At 46.5% G+C, this 19,652-nt stretch overlaps 1 protein-coding gene across 1 annotated transcript in view; it reads right to left on the bottom strand.

Moving 5' to 3' along the window:
• The window catches only part of CLRN3 (clarin 3), a 20,864-nt gene extending 2,807 nt beyond the window's left edge, over window positions 1-18,057 (bottom strand). Inside the window, exons 1-2 of the mRNA XM_069101656.1 lie at window positions 17,676-18,057; window positions 4,111-4,290 (exon numbers count right to left, since the gene is read on the bottom strand). Of these exons, the coding sequence (XP_068957757.1) occupies window positions 4,111-4,290; window positions 17,676-17,907 (412 nt within the window). The 5' untranslated portion in view covers window positions 17,908-18,057. The remainder of the gene's footprint in view (window positions 1-4,110; window positions 4,291-17,675) is intronic.
• Window positions 18,058-19,652: the final 1,595 nt, after the last annotated feature.

The following is a 19,652-nucleotide window of genomic DNA, read 5'->3' as shown; positions in this document are numbered from 1 at the left end:
AAACTGGCCCTGCAGAGACCACACCCAGCAGGACCTCAGCCCCCCAGGACCCAGGTTCTCACATCAGACCCAGCCCAGCCTCCCCACCACTCTCTCTGAGAACAGAAATCCAATTAACACACACCACTGCCTCCAAGAAGGCTGGGTCAACTTTGCCATGGCTTCATACACCACACCAACACTTCCTTCCCTGGTCACCATTCTCCTGCCTCTGTCACCCCTCATTAGAAGATAAGCTCCTGGAGAGCAGCGATGATCTCCACCCTAGCACTCCACCATTAGTTTAAAAGCTTTTAATCCATTCATTCATTCAGCAGAAATTGGCTGTGCCTAAGAGGGGGGAGTGCTGAGCAGAGAGAGAATGTGGAATTCTATTAGCTTGGCCACTCTGATTAACTCGCCTTTACCAACCAATCAACCAAGCATTTATTAGACTCAGTCTCTGTGCTAGGTGCTAGGGATGGAAAGGCAGAAGTGAGACAGCCCCAGCTCTCAAGAAGCAAATAAATGAAGCTAGAGGAAGATGATGCTGCTGCTGATGTGTGTGCATGAAGAGAGGATGGAGTGGATTCCAGGCACGAAGCACAGCCTGTGCAAAAGTTGGTAGGTGGGACATAGCACAGGAGGATAAGCAATGAGGCATTTCCTATGCAACTGAGTTCAAGAAGGGGAGGGCTCTGTAATAAAGTTAGACAGTTAGTTGGTACCAAGTTAGGAATTTATAACAGAGATATTTTTATTTGATCCTAGAGATAATAAGGAGATACTGTTTCTAAAAGACCTTTTCTTTCCCACCTCTCTCAGTGTGTTTGGTTTGTTTTTGTTTTCATAATAAGTTCCATCAAAGACTTTTCTTTTTGCAACACAGACATTTATGAAGTTCTCTTTCCCTTAGATTGAATCCTCCCTGGGACCAAGAAAACATGATTAAACAAAAGTACAGTGACCTCATCTGAAAATGGGTAGATGTTAACATCCTGCCCTAGTGGTTCCAAAATCCAAGCAGGAGGAAGGAGAAGCATCATTCCCTGGGGCCATGACTGGTGGTCCAGGTGTTCAGGACTGGGCTTCCTTTCCAGTCTCCTTTCCTCTTACTCTGAGGCTACCACTGGGCAGCTTTTAATTTGAACACTGTCTATCTCCTTCTGCATCAGTTCATGCAAATCTTCCCATGTTTCTCTGAATTACTCGTGTCTCATTTCTCAATACACAGTAATGTTACATTTCATTGATACACCACTGATTTTTCATCTCTCCCCCCAAATGATGGCCCTACCTACTTCGTTTTTTGGTCATTGCTGCTGGAAAAAGTGCTTCATTTCTTTATTTCTTTGACCCTGTTGGAATCTATGCCCAGCAATGGAACTGATTGATCAAAAGATACAAAAAAGTTTGATCACTTTTCTTGAAAAAATATGAATAGATATCCAGACGACTAGAAACGACTCACAGCTCTGCCAGCAGAATGTCCATCTCCCCACAGACCCTCCATGGACTAGATCTATTTCTTGTCAACCTTGCCCATTTGCAGCTTCTGAGTTGTTTTAATTTGTATTTTTCTCATTATCAAATGGTTTTTATAATTTGCAATTTTTTAAAAAAGCTGTTTGTATTACGTTGACCAACACAATGGTCAGCAGATGACCTTACCCTCTCAGAGCCTCATGGAAACCTCTACCACCATAATCATGTAGAGAGGACTTTCCTATGCTGGGGCATCCTCAGTCTACTGAAATAGCAGCCTACTCTACTCCCCCTACCCAAAAAAAAGGAAAAAAACGTGACTCTCCAGAGCCTCGACATATGCATTTAAAGCTAGTAGGTTATGCCCAGCGACCTTTATTGATCAGCTGAACTGGCCAGCCTTGTAGTCTCTTACAAACCGAGATTCTGGAATTCTGTGACTTGACTAGAGCAGATGCTCAGGACAACAGGCACCTAGGGGCCTTCTCCAAATGATCCCTCATTATAGGAGTTCGTGTATGGCTGGCAATTACCTATAATGCCACAATCAGGCTTTCAATGACATGGTTGCTTCCTTAATCATTTGCCCTTTACAGAAACCCCTTTCTTCTGACACTCATTAAGAGGGATCCAAACCTTAATTATCCTTCATTATGCCCTTGTGAAATTTTTTGTAAAGGTTGAGTCACAAAAAGGTAAAAGACATATAGGTTTAAAAGATAAAAAAAAATAGACCTCTGTTCCCAAGCCTTTGCTTTCAACTCAGGGCCAGAAAGAAGGCTCAGACCCTGCCTTGCTCCCAGCTGCCGGAGTGAAAGCATTGTCCAGAGGCTTAGGCCTCTGTGGCCCAGGAGCAATGGGACTGTGTGATCTGGGCCCAGGCTCACTGTTGGCCTTGCACCCTGGCCTACCATCCACCCCACTCTTCCATCTAAAGGGGACATCTTCAGTCACAATATCAATGCCTGGTGCCTGGAGGCACATGACACATTTAGATTCAGGGAGAGCTTTACACTTATGATCTCACTTGACTTTCTTACCAGCCCTAGGAGTTAGGCACTATTGATTGTACCTGTCGTACAGGTGAGGAGACTGAGGCTCATAGTGGTTTACATGGTGTGTCTATAGTAACACAGCAGTTACATGTCAGAGGCAGGATTTGAGCCCACATCTCCCTGAGTCCTCTTTATCCACATCATGATGCCTTCTCCCACTCTGGTTTCTGGTCCATCCAGAGAAGCAAGTGCAGGTGGGGAACTCAGTGCCTGGCACACGGTAAGGGCTTAATAACTGCTTCATTTGCTTTGTATACAAGAACCCAAGACTGGGATTCCTCTGCAAATGCATAAATGAATAAAGAACAGCACTGAGTGTTTGTTCTGGTTCACATGCTGTCCCTGCCCCCAAAGGGTTTACATTCTTCTAAGAGTAGACAAGACTGAACAGGAGAGTGATGACAGGGACAGACATTTGGGTCTGGGAAGTCACCCTGAAAGACGGCAGGAACATAAAGGCTTCCCTCCAGTAGCAAGGGTGGAGGGATGGAGAAGGAGACTTTCTGATTAGAATTCCCAGAGTTCCAAGAGATGCAAAGCAGTGGGAAGGGGTGCGGTGAAAGTCAAAATATGCCGGACAAATAGATGGCTAGATGGGGGACAGAACTAGGCTGGGACTGAGACTGAGACTGGGCCATGTCCCTCACAAAGCAAATGGCTCAGAACATTGCTTTCAAAAGAGGGTGCATCCAGCTTCCTGGAGCCTGGTCTTTGGTAGACTGGGGACCATCACCCCTTCTCCAGGAGAGTGGGGGAAGAAGCAGGAAGGCTCTAGGAAGCGATGCCAAAGAAAAACTTGGTGGACCAAGGAATGAGAAAGCAAATCTGTGGTGATGACAATGAATTATTTAACAATTATAATTATGTGATCATTATAATAACACGCATTTCTGTTGTACTTTGGGTTGGCAGATTCCTGTGCATGTTATCTTTACATATGTTATGGGGGCTGCCTAGGGCTTCACAGTACACAGAGCTCTGGGACTGGAGCCAGGAAGACCTGAGTTCAAACAGCCTCAGAAATTAACAATGTGTCCTTGAGTAATTATTTAACCTGTTTGCATTAGTTTCCTCAATTATAAAAGGTGGTTGCCCCTTAATGTGGCTGTGAAGATCAAGTGAAATATTTGTACAATGCCTAGCCCAGTGCCTAGGACAGCACCTAGGACAGCGCCTGGGACAGCACCTAGGACAGCGCCTGGGACAGCGCCTGGGACAGCGCCTAGGACAGTGCCTGGGACAGCGCCTAGCCCATTGCAGACATTTAAGAAATGCTCATTACCTTCCTTATCTCATTTGGTCCTTACAACAAGCTTGGGAGTGAAGGATTCTAACCCAGGAACTAGAACCTGTTTTCTTTTCACACGATTCCAATACGCCTGTGCATACACAGCCTTCATTGTCAAGTTATGTCTGTTTCCCTGTTCTTTGAACCCTGAGCCAGTTTGACTTATAAGGATTCAGTGAGAGAGGGCAGGGGAGAGAGAGACAGAGAGAGAAATGGATGTGATATTCAGAGACACACAAAGAGATAGACAGACAGAGAGAAGAGACAGGCGCACCTTACACGGAGATCAGTTTCTTCACTTACTATTTAGTCCATTCCAAACGAAAATGCTGGTGGGGCCAAGCCAAGTCTGGTAGGGATTACTGACACTGTTGAAGAACGTTAACCCAGAGCTCAGCAAGGAGGTGAACAAACTCAAGAACAGAAGGACAATGACCGCTGTGTGGAGACTTTTCTGAGAGGAGTCTGACAATGTCGCTAAAACTGAAAAACAAAATGGCGGACACACGTTTAGATGGCAGACACTCCTGGCATCAGTGTTATATATATTATATTATATTATAATATTATATATAATATATATCATATATCATCTAATATATATTCTATAACTCAAGTGTTATAACCTAATGGAAGAAAAGGAGCAGATATAAATAACCAGGGGAAGGGAAGAGAAGGAAGGGGATAGAACTGACACAGAGCCTTACTATGTGCCAGGCCCTGGGCTAAGAACTTGGCAGAAACAGCCTCCTTTTCTCTTCGCCATGACCTTGAGAAGAAGTGCCACCATTATCCCCTTCCCACCAGTGACACTTTCTTGCTGTGTGACGATGGGCCCTCAGCCTCAGAGTCTTTAGCTAGAGAATAAGAATTAAAGGTCCACATACATTCCAACGCTTGTTGGGAAAACCCCACAGGAGCCTGAGTTACTGTTAAAGGAACTTGCCCCTCATCAAGGACTTACTTGTTGCTTAAGAGGATTTCAGATTTCCAGCCCCCTCCTAAGACTTCAGAATGAAGGGCTTTTGGTCAAAAATGGAGCCCACGTAAAGGGCTGTTCAGAAGCATCCTGGCCTGCAGTCTGTTGCTGCTCTCCACAGTCTTCAAAAGAAAAAGGATGAAGGGAGAAAAGCTGCCTACAGAAATCTATCAGCTTCGAGTCCACAGGGAATCGATGTTATGTAAAAAGAAGGGCAGCAGAGACACTCAGAAATTCACAGGAGATCAGATTCCTGAGCTAGAAATAAAAGCCAAGTCTGCAGGGAATCTGTGCTCCACTCACAAAGGACAGTAGCAAAGTAACCACAGTCACAGTAATAACTAGGATTTCTACAATGCATTAAAAGCCCTTAACAAATGCCGTCTCCTATGATCCCCACACCCTGGGAGGGAGATGCTGCTTTCTCCCCATTTTACAGTTAATGAAACTGAGGCAAACAGAAGCAACTAGCCCCGGGTCACACAGCTAGGGAATGTCAGGCCTCAGGACCCGTTCAAACCCAATCTGAGGTCCTTAATCCTCTCAGAGCCCAGAACTCTCTGAACTCGGACAGAAGAGAGAATCGTACCAAGGAGACATTCCAGCAAAGTCTTCCAGGATGTCTGGGCAGGGGGAGGGCCCTTCCACCTGAGAGGGGGCCAAGGGAGCATTTCTGGAGGAGGCACCACCTTCAAGAGTCCGTTCTAGGCTCGGGACTCAGAAGAAACAAAGGTGCAGACACAAGTGCCAGAGGGATCAGGGTAGGGGCAGAGAGCACCTTCCCATCTGTCCCTGGGGCTCTCCTGTCTGTCCAACCCTCCCCCTCAGCCTTCCTTTACAAGGTAAGATCGATGCACAAAGCCCAGCAACGCGACCCAGACCCATTTTGGCATTTTGTCCAAAGGCCAGCCCTGTTTGGTTTCTACTGCTGGGCTTCAAGGCTAGGGAATCCGCTGCATCCAAAAATGTTCTGGGAAACCTATAATCGGAGAGCCCAAACCCAGCCTTGGACAAGGGATCAGAGCTGACTAAAGAAAGCAGTTGCCATGCTTCTGCTTCAAGCCTTCCCTGAGAAAGCGATCCACCAGCACCCCCTCTGGGACAGCCCTCCAACGAACCTCCATCTGCCCGTTTGCAGCTTGTTCCTCTGGGTGTGAGCAGAGCAAGACCCATCCTTCCACCCGCTGACAGCCTCTCACACCCTTAGAGAAGGCTCTCCTGTGTCCCCCAGAGCCGCCTTCCCACCAGTCTAAACACCTCTCTCCCCACTTCCTCCTCCAACCAATCCAAAATGATGGGAGAGGAATGATGGATAGCCCAATTGCCGGCCATTTGTATACACAAAAGATGAAAAAATGTGAGCGAGGCCTCTGCTGTGTTCCAGGACAGAATGTGCAGAGGAATGCCAGGAGCCTGTGGCCATTAATCACTGGGGCTGACGAAGTGTGGATGGGTCGAGCCCTGCCTGCATCCCGCAGAGGACTGAGTCTTCTGGCTGACAGCAGCAGTCTCATAGGGAGGGGAGCTTCCAGCAGAAGGCTGCTACTTTTACCCCTTCTGGGCTGACTGCCTCAGGTTCCCCCTGAAGGGGAGGGTGAGGTCCTGGCTTTGTGGGACCTGGAGGAAGGTCCTCCGCCCCTTCCCTGTACCAACTGGATGCCACCTGCCTGGCCCAGGACACGTGGAGTGGATGCAGATGGCAGCACAGACCAGCACAACTTTCTCACCACGTGCAAGACTGAAAGTGTTGTGGGCACCCAGGCTTCTTCCTCAAGGTAAGGGCACTCGAGGCCAACACCCTATCTGGTTCATGTACTTTGCCCCCGTTATCAGTGATCGGCAATGGAATAGGCCAGTATTAAGATACCCCCAGGAGGCAGCCTGGCCAAGGGAAGTGAGAGAGGGGCCAGCCTGGGAGTCAGGAGTCCTGGGCTGTGGGACCCTGGGCAAATTGTGGAACTTCCCAGCAGCCCCAGGCGATAACTTAGGGAAGAAAGGCTATCTGAATCAGAAGATTTTCGGAAAAGGACTTCCTTGTACCTGTGCCAGTGAAATCACAGGTCTGATGAGACAAAGGAGAGAACAAGACAAAAACAAACCAAAAGACAAACAAATAAAAGCAGCCTGATGATTCTGGAGTCGAGAAGTTCAAAATGGATAATAATCCTGGGTTTGGAGCCAAAGGACCTGGAAGGACCAGCTGGCAGGGGCGGGGAGGGATGGAACAGGTGTGTTCCAGTACCTGAGGAGCCCCCGTATGTGACTCTGAGAAAGGCACCCTGCTTCCCTGGATCTCAGTTTCCCCATCTGTCAAATTCAGATAGAGCCTTTGCTCTGCCTTCTCATAGGATGGTGGCAAGCAAAAGGGCTTTGTCACCTTGAACTTCACTGACACCTGCTATGGTTAGACTGAGGAACCTTAGGGTAGTGGGGAGGGCACTAGAATCACCAGGTCTGGGTTAGAATTTCACCTCTTGTATTCACTGACTATACAAGTCTGGACATGGCCCTTCTTAGGGGCTGCAAGGTGGCTCAGGCTCAGAGAACAGGGCCTGGAAGCAGGAAGACAAATCCAGCCTCAGACACTTACTGGCTGTGTGACCCTGGGTAAGTCACTTAACCCTGTTTGCTTCAGTTTCCTCATCTGTAAAATGAGCTGGAGAAGGAAACGGCAAACTCCTCCAGTGTCTTTGCCAAGAAAACCCCAAATGGGATCGCTAAGAGTCAGACATGACTAAAAACAACTGAACAACATGGTCGTTCCATGTTCCCCCAGGGCTTCTGTAAAATGATAAGGGAGGTTGCACCGGACCGTCTCCCAGGCCCAGAATTCATCTCTGGTTCTCAGCAAGCTGGATGTCCCTGCACAGGCCACTGATTGGGTGCTTATCTTGCACTTCTTCTCCTGGAAGCATGCTGCCTCTCCCCAGCTGAATGTAAGCTGCCGGAGGCCAGGGGCATCTCAGTCTTGTCTTTGAAGCTCCAGCACCTGGCACAGTAGAGTAAGCACTTGATAAAGGCTCATTAGACTGACCTGATTGAACATGAAAGCTCAACAAAAGTCAGTCCTGGGAGTCAGGAAGCTTTAGAAAAGGCAGTCACCAGAAACACCCAACAGCTGCCAACAAAATCAGCAAATTGAATTACATGGGTTTTTTTTTTTCTATAAGAGGACAGACATTTGTGCAGGGAACCCCCAGCCTGGCACTAATTACTACCCCTTCAGACTTTAGAAACGAGCTCCTCTGTGGAGGTCCTAACTGTGGAAAGCCATGCCCTGCTGCAAGGGGATGAGATGCCAGCCTTGGCATGGGCAGGGGGCACTGCCATCATCGGGGCAGCAAGCAGGGAATTTAGAGGTAGGTTCTATGGGGCCTGCTCTGCCCCTCCCTGAGTCTGTTTCCTCTTCAGTAAAATAAGGATCCTTCCATGTGTAGTCAGATGTGCAAATATATTTAACAACCAGCTCTCCAAGGAGGAAAATATGCATTTTTAAGCTTTTTTGTTGTTCCATCGTTTTAGTCTTGTCCAACTCCCCGTGACCCCATTTGGGGTTTTCTTGGCAGAGATACTAAAATGGTTTGTCATTTCCTTCTCCAGATCATTTGACAGATGAGGAAACTGAGGCAAACAGGATCATATAGCCAGTAAGTGTCTGAGGCCGGATTTGAACTCAGGTCTCCTGACTCCAGGCCTGGCACTCTACCCACTGCACTACCTTGATGTCTTAAGCGGGTTTCTGCTGCTGGGCTTCAGTGTCAGGGAATCCATGGCATGTGTAGATGCTCTGGGAAACTTGTCATCTGAATTATCAGCATTTTCTCCATCACATTCTCCAGTCCAGACAATTGACCAAACAATACATCATTCCAATCTGTAGTCTGCCCATTTCTTTAGGCGCAAATGCTCACACTAAAAATTTAACAACCGGCTTTCTCCTGAGTCAGTTTGGGCTGGGCCCAGCACACCTGTACTTGCCTCCCAGGGTTGTCCTGTGGCTCAAAGGAAATAGTGAGTGAGAAGCATGGTGCATGCCTTAATGGGCTCTGTCAAGATCAGTCATCAAAATTAACATAATAACTAACACAAAAGTAGGGTCCTTTAATGTATTACATTGAATTAGCAACAAATTTACTTTTCTAATTATATTTGCTTCAGTCTGATGATGATTTATTGAATAATCATCTGTTGCTATGCACCAGGCACTATGCAAGGCCCTTGAGGACAATCAATTTGAGGTAGTTCCTGTCCTCAAGCAGCTTCCATTCTGCTGAGCAGAAACAGCTGCTTCATGACCTCTGTCACACACAAAACTGCCCTTGGGTTGCAACTTCCTTATTGGATAGAAACAGGGGTTCTCATCTGATATCCCTTTGGCCATCTCTTATAAAGATTTAGGGACCCCTTCTCTGAGGTGTTTTTAAATGCATAAAATAAAATGCATGAGATGACCAAGGCAACCAATTACAGCACATTAAAAGTTCTCAAAATACCTTAAAAAACAAGTTGTAAGTCACAAGTTAAGAACCCCTGGCCTGGGTCATCTGTGGTTGGATGCCCAGAGACAAGCATCCTATATGGCAAGAACCAATAATAGCAGCACATTCATAGAGATAGAGACTTGATCTGTGATGCACTCCCCCCACCAATGCAAGCTGGCACCTTCTCAGCAATTTGCTGGCTTAAAGTTGTCTAGATCTTGGAGAGGCTTGGGAACTTGCTTAGGGCCTCACAGCCAGCTGGCTCTCTGTCCACTTTCACACAATGACAGAGCCCCTCAGAACTTGTGAAGTGATGCACAGGGGGGATTCCATGGTCTCTGTGACTTGTGGACTCCTGGTTTATATTTTTCACTTCAGGTCCCACCCCATAGCCCTACTTCTCAGGAAAGAGGCTACCATCCTGTCATAGAAAGTGAACTGGACTTGGAATCAGAGGGCCTGGGTTTGAAGCCTGGCTCAGACATTTACCCTGGCTGGAGATCCTGGGCCAGTCACTTAATCTCTTCATCTCTCTGAGCCTCAGATTCCTCACCTGTAAAGTAAGGGGGTTGGAAGATTTTTGGGATTCTCTTCAGCTCTAAACCTGTGACTAATGTTCAGCCCATCAGTCCCAGCTGTTGGCTGGGCTGTGGCTTCCTTGGGGGGGATCAGAGGAGATAATATTTATAAAAATGCTTAGCACAGGGCCTGGCACACCGTAGGTGCTAGGTAAGTGCTGGAAGTAGTGGTGGTGGTGGTGGTAGCAGCAGCAGTGGTATTGGTAGAAGTGGTGGTGGTGGTGGTGGTGGTGGCGGCAGTGGTATTGGTCGAAGTGGTGGTGGTGGTGGTGGTGGTGGTAGCAGCAGTAGCAGTGGTACTGATAGAAGTGGTGGTGGTGGCAGTAGCAGCAATGGTATTGGTAGAAGTGGTAGTGGTGGTGGTGGCAGTAGCAGCAGTGGTATTGGTAGAAGTGGTAGTGGTAGTGGTGGTGGTGGTGGTAGCATCAGTGGTGGTGGTGGTGGTGGCAGCAGTGGCATAGGTAGAAGTGGTAGTGGTGGTTTTTCTCCACATTTCTCAGGAAGGTTATTTCACATGTAGTCAAGCTGCATTTAAATGACTTTGAACCAAATGATTCAGTGCCCAGTACAAAGCTTTATACTTCCTAGGCACTCAACACATGTCAAATTCAATTGAACTGTACCCAAAAAATCAGTCCAATTAGCTATCTGGCACTACGTAGACAGCACAGCTGGATTGTCAGCCAGGTGACATTCACCTCACTCCATGAACAGAAAGCGTGTCCATATCAATTTCCCCAGGGGTGGAATGCCTGCAAGATTTGGGGTCCCGGGAAGTCTCAAATTCTAGTTCTGCAAGACATCTGGGAAGTCTCTTCACTCCAAGCCTCAGTTTCCTCATCTATAAAATTTCTAATCCCTTCCCATGACCTACTCCTCCCCTCCACCTCAGCTACACAAAGAGATGGTCATGCCCTTGGCATTGCTGTCAGCCTCTGAATGTGAGATGCAACCAAGTGCATATCGATTCTCTGGGGCTCATGCTAATTTTGGCCTAACAATGAAAACTGAAAGACAGAGGTGCTTCATCAGCCAGCACACCACCCATACACTGAGCCATTGGTTACAGCAAGTGGAGAAATTCCGAATGCTGTGAATACGTGCACTTACCTTGGCAGTGTATTTTCCAGGGATGTACACACTGATAATGAGGTTGATTCACAACTTGCCAGAGCTAACTCAGAGTTTGGGAGGCTCCCAAGGAAAGTGTGGGAGAGAAGAGGTAGACTGACTACCAGACTGAAGGTCTACAGAGCCGTGGTGCTGACCTCATTGATGTCTGCCTGTGAAACCTGGACAGAATACAAGCCTCAAGGCAGGAAACTGAATCATTCCCGTTTGAATTGTCCTGGGAAGTTTCTGAAGATCACCTGGCAGATACCAGACAGTGAGATTCTTTCTTGAACTAAACTACTCAGCATTTAAACTCTCCTGAAGAGAGTGCAACTCTGCTGGGCTGGCCACATTGTTTGAATGCCCAAACGTACGTTTGCCAAAGAGACTTTTATGGAGAACTCACACAGGGTAAGCGCTCACGTGTGGTCAGGAAAAGTGATACAAGGACACTCTCAAGGTCTCTCTGGAGAACTTTGGAGTTAATAGTATGACATGGGAGACACTGGCACAGGACCACCCAGCCTGGCTTGTCCTCATCAGAGAAGGTGCTGTGCTCCATGAGCAAAGCAGAATGGAAACAGCTCCAAAGAAACATGAGATGAGCAAATTTAGAGAATCCCCTCCAAATGTTCACATGAGTTGTTTGTACCTGACCTGTGGCAGAGCATTCCAAGCTCATGGTCTGATCAGCCACAGTCAGACACATGGAAATGTGGCTTTCACATAGTGATGTTATTTTGATCCCCTTTGAGGATGAAGGACAGCAATCACTCACAAGTGTTCTACTTCAGTTTTCATGAATTCTTAAATCTCTTTATATGACCATAATCTCTTATCATTCCATCTTTCTTTCCTTCTACCTTATCGCCCCTCACCCTTTTCTTCATCCTCATCATGACCTCCAACCCCTCCATCCCTCGGGTCTTTCCCAGGCTATTACCTCTGCAGTGGATGTCCTCTCCTCCCATCCCTCTCTTAATGCCTTGGTGAATCAACTCAACTCTATGAAATTCAAGTCCTTTGCCCCCTTTTCCTATCCATGGTCATGACTTGCCAACCCCCAGCAGCTAAGCTTGGATGACTCCCACCATCTGCTTCCTTTGTTCCTATTGACATACTACTGAATAAACCTGGAGAAAAATCACAAAACCATCCTGACTGGGATTCCTATAAAATTATATTAAATAATCTCACTTAGGTCCTCACCATGGCATGGCAATCTTTAATACCTCCCTAATCCATTCCGGACCCCACTCACCCCAGCTGCTTTTCCAGATTCTTTCATTTTTCCTCAAACCTCTCATGACTTCCTCTCCCCTTCCCTTCTCAGCTTAGGACTTCAACTCATACTTTACCCAAAGAAATGAGGTCATTTGTTCAAACCTCCCTCTTCCCCCCAGCCCCCCACCCCACCCCCAAATCTCACATCACTCAGATGTCTTCTGGCACTATATTTTTCTTAAACCTCAGTCTCACGTGAAGAATGGTCCTTTGCTTTGCTAAAGCAAACCCCTCTTTTCTACTACATGTCTACTTTGTGACATTCCATCTTGCTTCTAGAGCAAACTGCTTCTATCATTCCCATTCTCTCACTAATTTTCCATCTCTGTCTACTGGATGCTTCCCTGCTGCCTATAAACATGCCCATGTCACCACAATCTTTAAAAAATTTTCACTTGATCTGTCTTTCCCTGGTAACTATGGTCTTCCATCTGTCTTCCTCTTCCCTAGGCACCTCCATCTCTGCTCCTCACTTAATTCTAAACCCTTGTCAATCTGGCTTCCAACCCCATTATTCAACTGAAATTACCCTCTCCAAAGTTACTAATTATCTCTTAATTGTCAAATCTCCTGGCCTTTTCTTAATCCCGATACTGGTTTTTTTAAACCTTTCTACAGCATTTGCCACTGTGGATCCCCTTCTTTTCCTTGGATACTCTCTTTTCTCTAGGTTTCATGATACTGTTCTCTTGGGGTTCATCTCCTAACTGTCTAACTGCTTCTTCTCAGTCTTCTTTGATGGATTTTCACCTAGGTCATGCCCATCAATTATAGTTACCCACCAAGACTCTGTCTTGGGAACTTTTCTCGATACTGTATTACTTGGTGATCATGTTATCAGCTCCCACTCATCACAGATGAATCTCAGACTTATGTAGACAGTCTCAACTTCTCTCTTAAGCTCTGACTTTGCTTCCCCATCTGCTTCTTGGTCATCTCAAACTGGATTCATCTCAAACCAGATGTCCATAGACACCTCAAACTCAACATAATCATAACATAACTTTTTGTCTTTCTCCCAAGCTTTCCTGTCTCCCCAACATGCTATTAGTCACCCAAACTCTCACCTAGGGGCCTTATTTGACTCCTTCCTCTAAGCACTCATATGCAGTCTTTGGCCAAGGGTGATCATTTCCTCCCTCACCACATTTCTCTTCTGCCTGCCTTCATTTCACCTGAGTCACTCTGCTGCCACCTTGCTTAGGGCTCTCTTGCCAATTGACACTTAGATTGTTCCATAGTTGTTGTTTGGTCTCTGCCTCAAGGTTCTCTCCACTCAGCTATCAAAGCATTATTCCTAAAGTACAGATATGACCTTGTCACCACCACACACATTCCCATTGAATAAATGTCTTCTCCAGGATCAAATATAAAAAACTTTCCTTGGCATTTCTTTGGCTTTAGAGCCCATCATAACCTGGCCCCATCCTTCCTTTCCTTATACATTCCTCCCCTCCAACTATTTTTTCCTTTACTGACAATGGCATCCTTTATGGTCCTTGAAGGAGATCCTTCATCTCCAACTCTGAGAATTTTTCTTGGTTGTCCCTCATGCCTGGAATGCTCTCCTTCCTCACCTTTCCCTGAATTCCTTCAAGTCTCAGCCAGTCTCACCTTCTACAAAAAGTCTTTCCTGATCCCTCTTACTGCCAGAGCTTTCCTCTGCTGATTTAGATCCACTTTTTCCTGTATCTATCTTGTCTGTACATAATTGTTTGCATGTTGTCTCCCCCAGTACCACCCTCCTCCCCTACCTTAGAGTGTGAGCTCCTTGAAAGTAGAGATTTTTACCTTTCTTTACTTAGCACAATGCCGGGCACGTAGCAGATACTTGTTGACAATGCTTGTTGACTGTCCATTTCAACTCCAAACCTATGATCCTGGGGTCCTACAATGTTCCTTCCATGCCTAAAGAGCTCAGCTTCCCCCACATTAGTAGGTAACCAAGCAAAAAGGCAGCCACTCTTTTTGTGAGGAGTCTCTCTGTATTTAGCTTAACTGCTCTTCGCATAATAGACACCGACTCTCCCCATGCCACATTTCCAGGTAAGACCAGTAAGGGTTTGTGCCCTCAGCTCAGTATCCCCTGATCATTGTCATGGAGCACCCAAGGAGTGCTCTTGATAATTCGGGAAAAAGATGCTCTGCTCTCATTGGGGGCTCTCAAATGTTGGGGCTACATTTCCGAGAAATCTACATTGTATACAGCTGGTGTTCAATCAAGATTCTCTGGATAGAAGAGTGAATCATGATAAGCCATTACAAATTCCTTAACTGGTTGAGTGTTTTAAATAGAAAAAAGCCCCATATACCCCCCAGGTTCTTTGTCTAGACAGAAGTGGAAGCATTCGGTCATCAGAATATTTCTAAATATTTAGCTGTTTGGGAAAGTACAGGCATAAATATCTGGGGAACATTTAAAAATGTGATTAAACTTTTTATCTGGATGGCTGAAGTTTAAGGCTGTGTCTACACTAACCTGCTGGGTGAAATATTGGTAATTACAATAATGATAATAACAATGAAATGGCATGCATCTATACAGCATTTTAAAGTCTGCAAAGCGACTTAACATGAGTTATTTCGTCTGGTACTGAAGAGATTTGTGGAAGAATAGGAGAACTCACTCCAAGATGAATTGATTTTCACCAATCTAATAGATTCGTTAAGTTAATTAGTTGGATTATTTGGGGATTTTGTGAATATAACTTGAACCGTTTCTTTCTGCCCCTTGGTTTCATAGCCAACAGCCTCGTTGGGACCAGACTTATTGAGGGCCCACCTTGAGGAAGAATTCTGCTGAAATCCTTACTTTTCAACAAACAGCAATTTGCATTCAGGCTGCTGGAGATCAGCAAGGGGAGCTTCTGAGATGGTGCTGTCATGGTAGTCACTAATGATATTAGCCTTGTATCATAATCATCATAACTAAGAATGATGATGCTAGCTCCCACTAAGTCCCAGAAGATATTTTACACAAACCCTGGGGAACGGGGTTATGTCCCTCATTTTACAGGCAAAAAAATGGAGAGAAATGGATTACTCAGCAGCGCCAAGACTGACTTCAAGACCAGCCTTTCGATTCTCTCCTTTTTATTTTTTAACTTTTATCCCCATTCTTTGTTTTCCTATCACCTTCTCTTTCCAATTAAGTGCTGTCTCCCCTTCCCGACCATCCCCCTTGGTAACAGAATGAAAGGGAAAGAACAGCAGTTCAGGAAACAGTGCAGCCCAGAACTGGAGTGATGGGATTTTAGAGATCATCTGAGCCAATCTCCTCATTTTACAGATGAGGAAACTGAGTCCCAGGGATGTGACGTGACCTACTCCACATCATACCGTGTCTGACAGTTCATGAAGTATCCCAGTCCTGAAGCTTCCACCCCTGCCCAAAAGTGAAGGATGGGCGTTTTCTCCTTTCCTCCAGCACCAGGTATGGTTCTTATAATTACTTTCATCAAACCCATGTTTTCTGACACCAAATTCTTGTTCTTTCCAATCTATTACAGCACGAATGGTCAATTACTGCTTCAAAGTGAGCCCAGTTTGGTAGAGGAGAATCAGAAAAGCAGAAAGAGCTCTGGGTCAAGTCAGAAAGCTCCAGGTGTGAATTTCGTCTCTAATTTTTACAGAGAACTGGACAAGGCACAATCTCTCTGGGCCTCAGTCTCCTCACTTGAACAATCAGTGAGAGGAGGAGGAAATGGACTCCAATGTCCCTCCAAGCTCTGTCACTCTGCAATTCAGAGAAAGCTAGAAAACCCATCAGAGGACACTTCCAGGGGAATCCCAGTCTTTCCAGATTATGTCGGATAAATGTTCACTTACCATGGAAACCTTCCCTTTACCTTAAACAAACTGAGCACGTGCCTCCTTTGTTTTTTCTTTTAATTCTTTAGAGACAGTCACTGATGGAAGAGTCTCATGAAGAGTTCACACTTTTTACCACTGTTTCTTACAGCCATTCTAAGACTAAGCCCATAGAAAGGACCATCCTTAGGGCCCAGAGCTCTGGTAGACCCAGACATGCTGTAGTGGCTGGAGGCTGCACGGGCGTCAGGCAGGGGGGCAGCTGGCCAGAAGGGACTGGTGCTGAAAACAACATGGGCCTAGGTACATATGCTCATAATCCCCACCCACTACTACTGAGGCAAAGTCTGTCAAGCATTTATTTAGTGTTTACTGTGTACCAGGTAATATGCTAAGCAGTGAGCATACAAAGAAAAGGAATGATACTTCCTGTTTACCTTCTTTCTAGTGGGAAAGACAAGATGGATACATACAGCCAGGCACTTCGAAGATGCAGAGAGGATTGTACATGACAATCTCAGAGTCAGAAGGAAGCTTGGAGGCCAGAGGTCAGCCCATGGCTGAGCACTAACTGTCTCTACAAAGGTACAGGAGGGTCTCTGCTTGAAGCCCTCCAGTGATGGGGAGCTTACTACCTCCCTTCCATTCTTGGCTGCCTCCCCTTATCAGCAGGGTAGTTGTAAATGATATCGTGCTGTCTGTACTATGGTTTGTTAGGTGCCTGGCCACCCTGCACAGGTGCTGTCTCACATGGCCAGAGCTCCCCTGGACCCAACGGGATCCGTCTCCAGCCCCAACATAAACCCAAACCCACAAAGCTCAGGACACGATCTTGAACCAGCCTTATTTCAGTCTAAAAAGAACAAGGAAATACTAATGATCTTGTGTTGGAAGCCTGTGGTTCTCCCCTGTCCTGGACACATCTGCTTCTAAGCCAGAAACCCCACCAGCAGCACCCAAACTTTAGTTCAGTGGAGATGCTTGCCAGATAGATGGCTTGGCTGATTGGAAGGTCAATTTTTAAAGCACAGACATAAACCCCATGACTCTGTACATGTCGTTAACACAGTTTTAATGCCTCTCCCAACCTATAGCCAAGAGTTAGACCCTGGCCTCTGATCATTACACTGTGACTAAATATAATGGAGACAGCAGAGGAAGTCATGCATACCTTAGGAATGGTTCATCCATTCCAATACCTGGGTAAAGTTCACTTCCATTGCTATTTATTGTGCTTTCTTTGTCTAGCACAATCCAGACCAGCAAATATGAGTGATTTACATCTTGAAGGTCTTACAGATAAATAAACAATCGGTCATATCCCAACCATTCAAAATGTCAGAGGCAAAAGGGCCCTAAGAGCCCAGTTTTTGTCCAAGGATGATGTTCCTGAGGAGCCCCCAGAGCAGGGCACCATCCAACCCCCCAATCCCTGATGGGATTCTTCTACAGCTTGCATTCTATAGGGTTTCATGGACAAGCCAAGGAAAGTTAAGATGTTTGAGAGCATTGGATCACACCTACAATCACCCTGGAATGGCTTTTGACCCATGTATATGCCACACCTGCCTTACTCAGTCCACCCAATCTAGCCACGTCCATGAAATCGTTTGGGAGTTTTACCTTCAAAGACTAGGTCTGGTTGTCCCAGCCCTGAAATTATCTCTTGGTTGCTCTCGCCACGAAACAATCCATAGGTGATGAGGATACTTCCATTGGTAGATCTGTTGTCGCTGAATTCAATCTTCCCAGTGACCCACTGTGGGAGAGCCAGAACTACACACACAGTCACCAGGGCCCCCAGGCTGGTCACAAAGCCCGACAAGAACATCAGCGTCTTTTGGGTTGTCGGCATTTTGTCTGAAGCCAAGGGAGTTTCCCAAGTCAGAGGACCGTATTTTCTAGCTCTTGGTCTCTACCCTCCTCAGGGGCACCTGTGTTTTCAGGTGAGTGACTTAGCTGACAATGGAAAACCCAGCCCTTAAGAAGAGAACTGACGGCAGTGAACTTTGTCCCATGAGTGCTGGTCATAAAAGGTTGATGCTACCGTACTTTGGTCCCCAGAAAGAGGTTGGCACAGCTACAAGCAGAGGTAGGTGGCTCCCACTTCCTCATGGCTGATTAATCTGTCACTGCCTTGCCAGATGCTACACAGCCCAGTTCATTTCTAGCATGGCCGGCCAGGGAGAAAAGTTATGCAGTGGCTCAGAAAAGGAGTCACCTGCAAAGAGCTCACAGACCTCCCGGCAGCAGAGAAAGGATGTGGACATCCCAGAGACTCTCAGACTCCAAGGCCTGTTCTGGCCAAGGAATCACCCCATTCAGAAAAGACACTTCTGGAACGTGTGGCTGCATGCCAACATTCCCAGGCTTTATGGGTGCTCCCTGTACCATCACAAAGTGACCACAGGATCTTAGATGCAGGCCTGGAAGGGCCTTTTGAGGACACTGTTCAGTGACTTTATTTTGCAGATGAAGAACAGGGAGGGCGTAGGACCATGGACTTAGCACCAGAAGGGGGAGGGGGAGAAAGAAGAGGAGGGACAGGTCCAGTCAGCCATGAAGCACTGATTAAGCTCCCAGTGAGTTCTGGGCACTATTTCAGGCCCAGAATTTATAGGAGCCTGCACAGAAACACACACCCACCTCCATATCCTCCTAGACATACACAGTGGAAGCTGCTTTTCCACATTTTGCTATTTTGAATAAACTCCCAAGCATTTCTGTTTATACACAGCCCATTATGTACACAGTTTGACTATAATTAAAGACTGTTTTGGTAAAAGGTGACGCTAAGATTTCCCTGACATTCTCATACAGAGGCTCTGTTTTTTTACCTGAATGCCCTTCTGGGCCCATTCATGCTTCAGGGCTCGTAGCCAAGCCATGAAATCCCAGCTCTGTTTCCTGCTGGGGAGTCTCAGTTGGCTACCTAAGACTTTCATTTCTCTGTGGCACCTAAAGGCCCCATCTCCACTGTAACGCCTGGCTTTTCTTTGCTACTAGAGAAAACAAAGATCAAGCTGCCAGGCAAAGACTGGCCCAGTAACACATCATGGCGCCTGTGGGAATGGGACCATCCCACAGGCAGCCTGTAGATCAAGGCCATGGTGAGAGACAAGAAACTCAGCTTGGTTTCTGCCAGGAACCTGGAGGAGTGCAGGGCGGGGGGGGGGGGGCAGCAGACTGGGGGGAAAGGAATGAAGGTTGCCAAAGAGGCAACCTTTGGAGAAAAAGTTTAATTTTGAAGAGAGGAAAAAGTTAGCCTCACTGTGGAGTTCAAAATGGGCTGAAGTCAGCCATGCTGGGGTGTCTTCCAAAGGGATCCACAGCACGGTTTGAGCTTCAAGGCATTGAAAGTGGGAACTGTATTTTTCTTACCTCTGAGGAAACCTTTCTCCTGTATGTGAGTGATTGGTACATAATTAGTTGTCAGTGGTCTCCTGCATCAGACTGGGAGAACAAAGACTGTCTTTGTCTCTCTTTGTGTCCCCAGACAATGCCTGGCACTTAGTAGGTGTTTCTTGACTCGGCTTGCCAGATGTTAAGAAAATCACAAAGGACAATAAATCCTCTGAACATGACCCCTGATGCTCTGTA

Source organism: Petaurus breviceps, unplaced genomic scaffold, assembly GCF_028583685.1.
Source record: "Petaurus breviceps papuanus isolate PSGF00001 unplaced genomic scaffold, PetGlider_PUasm1.0 490, whole genome shotgun sequence".
In the NCBI taxonomy this organism is placed as follows: Eukaryota; Metazoa; Chordata; class Mammalia; order Diprotodontia; family Petauridae; genus Petaurus; species Petaurus breviceps.
Note: the sequence above shows the minus strand (reverse complement) of the source record. Positions and strands in the feature narration are given on the sequence as shown.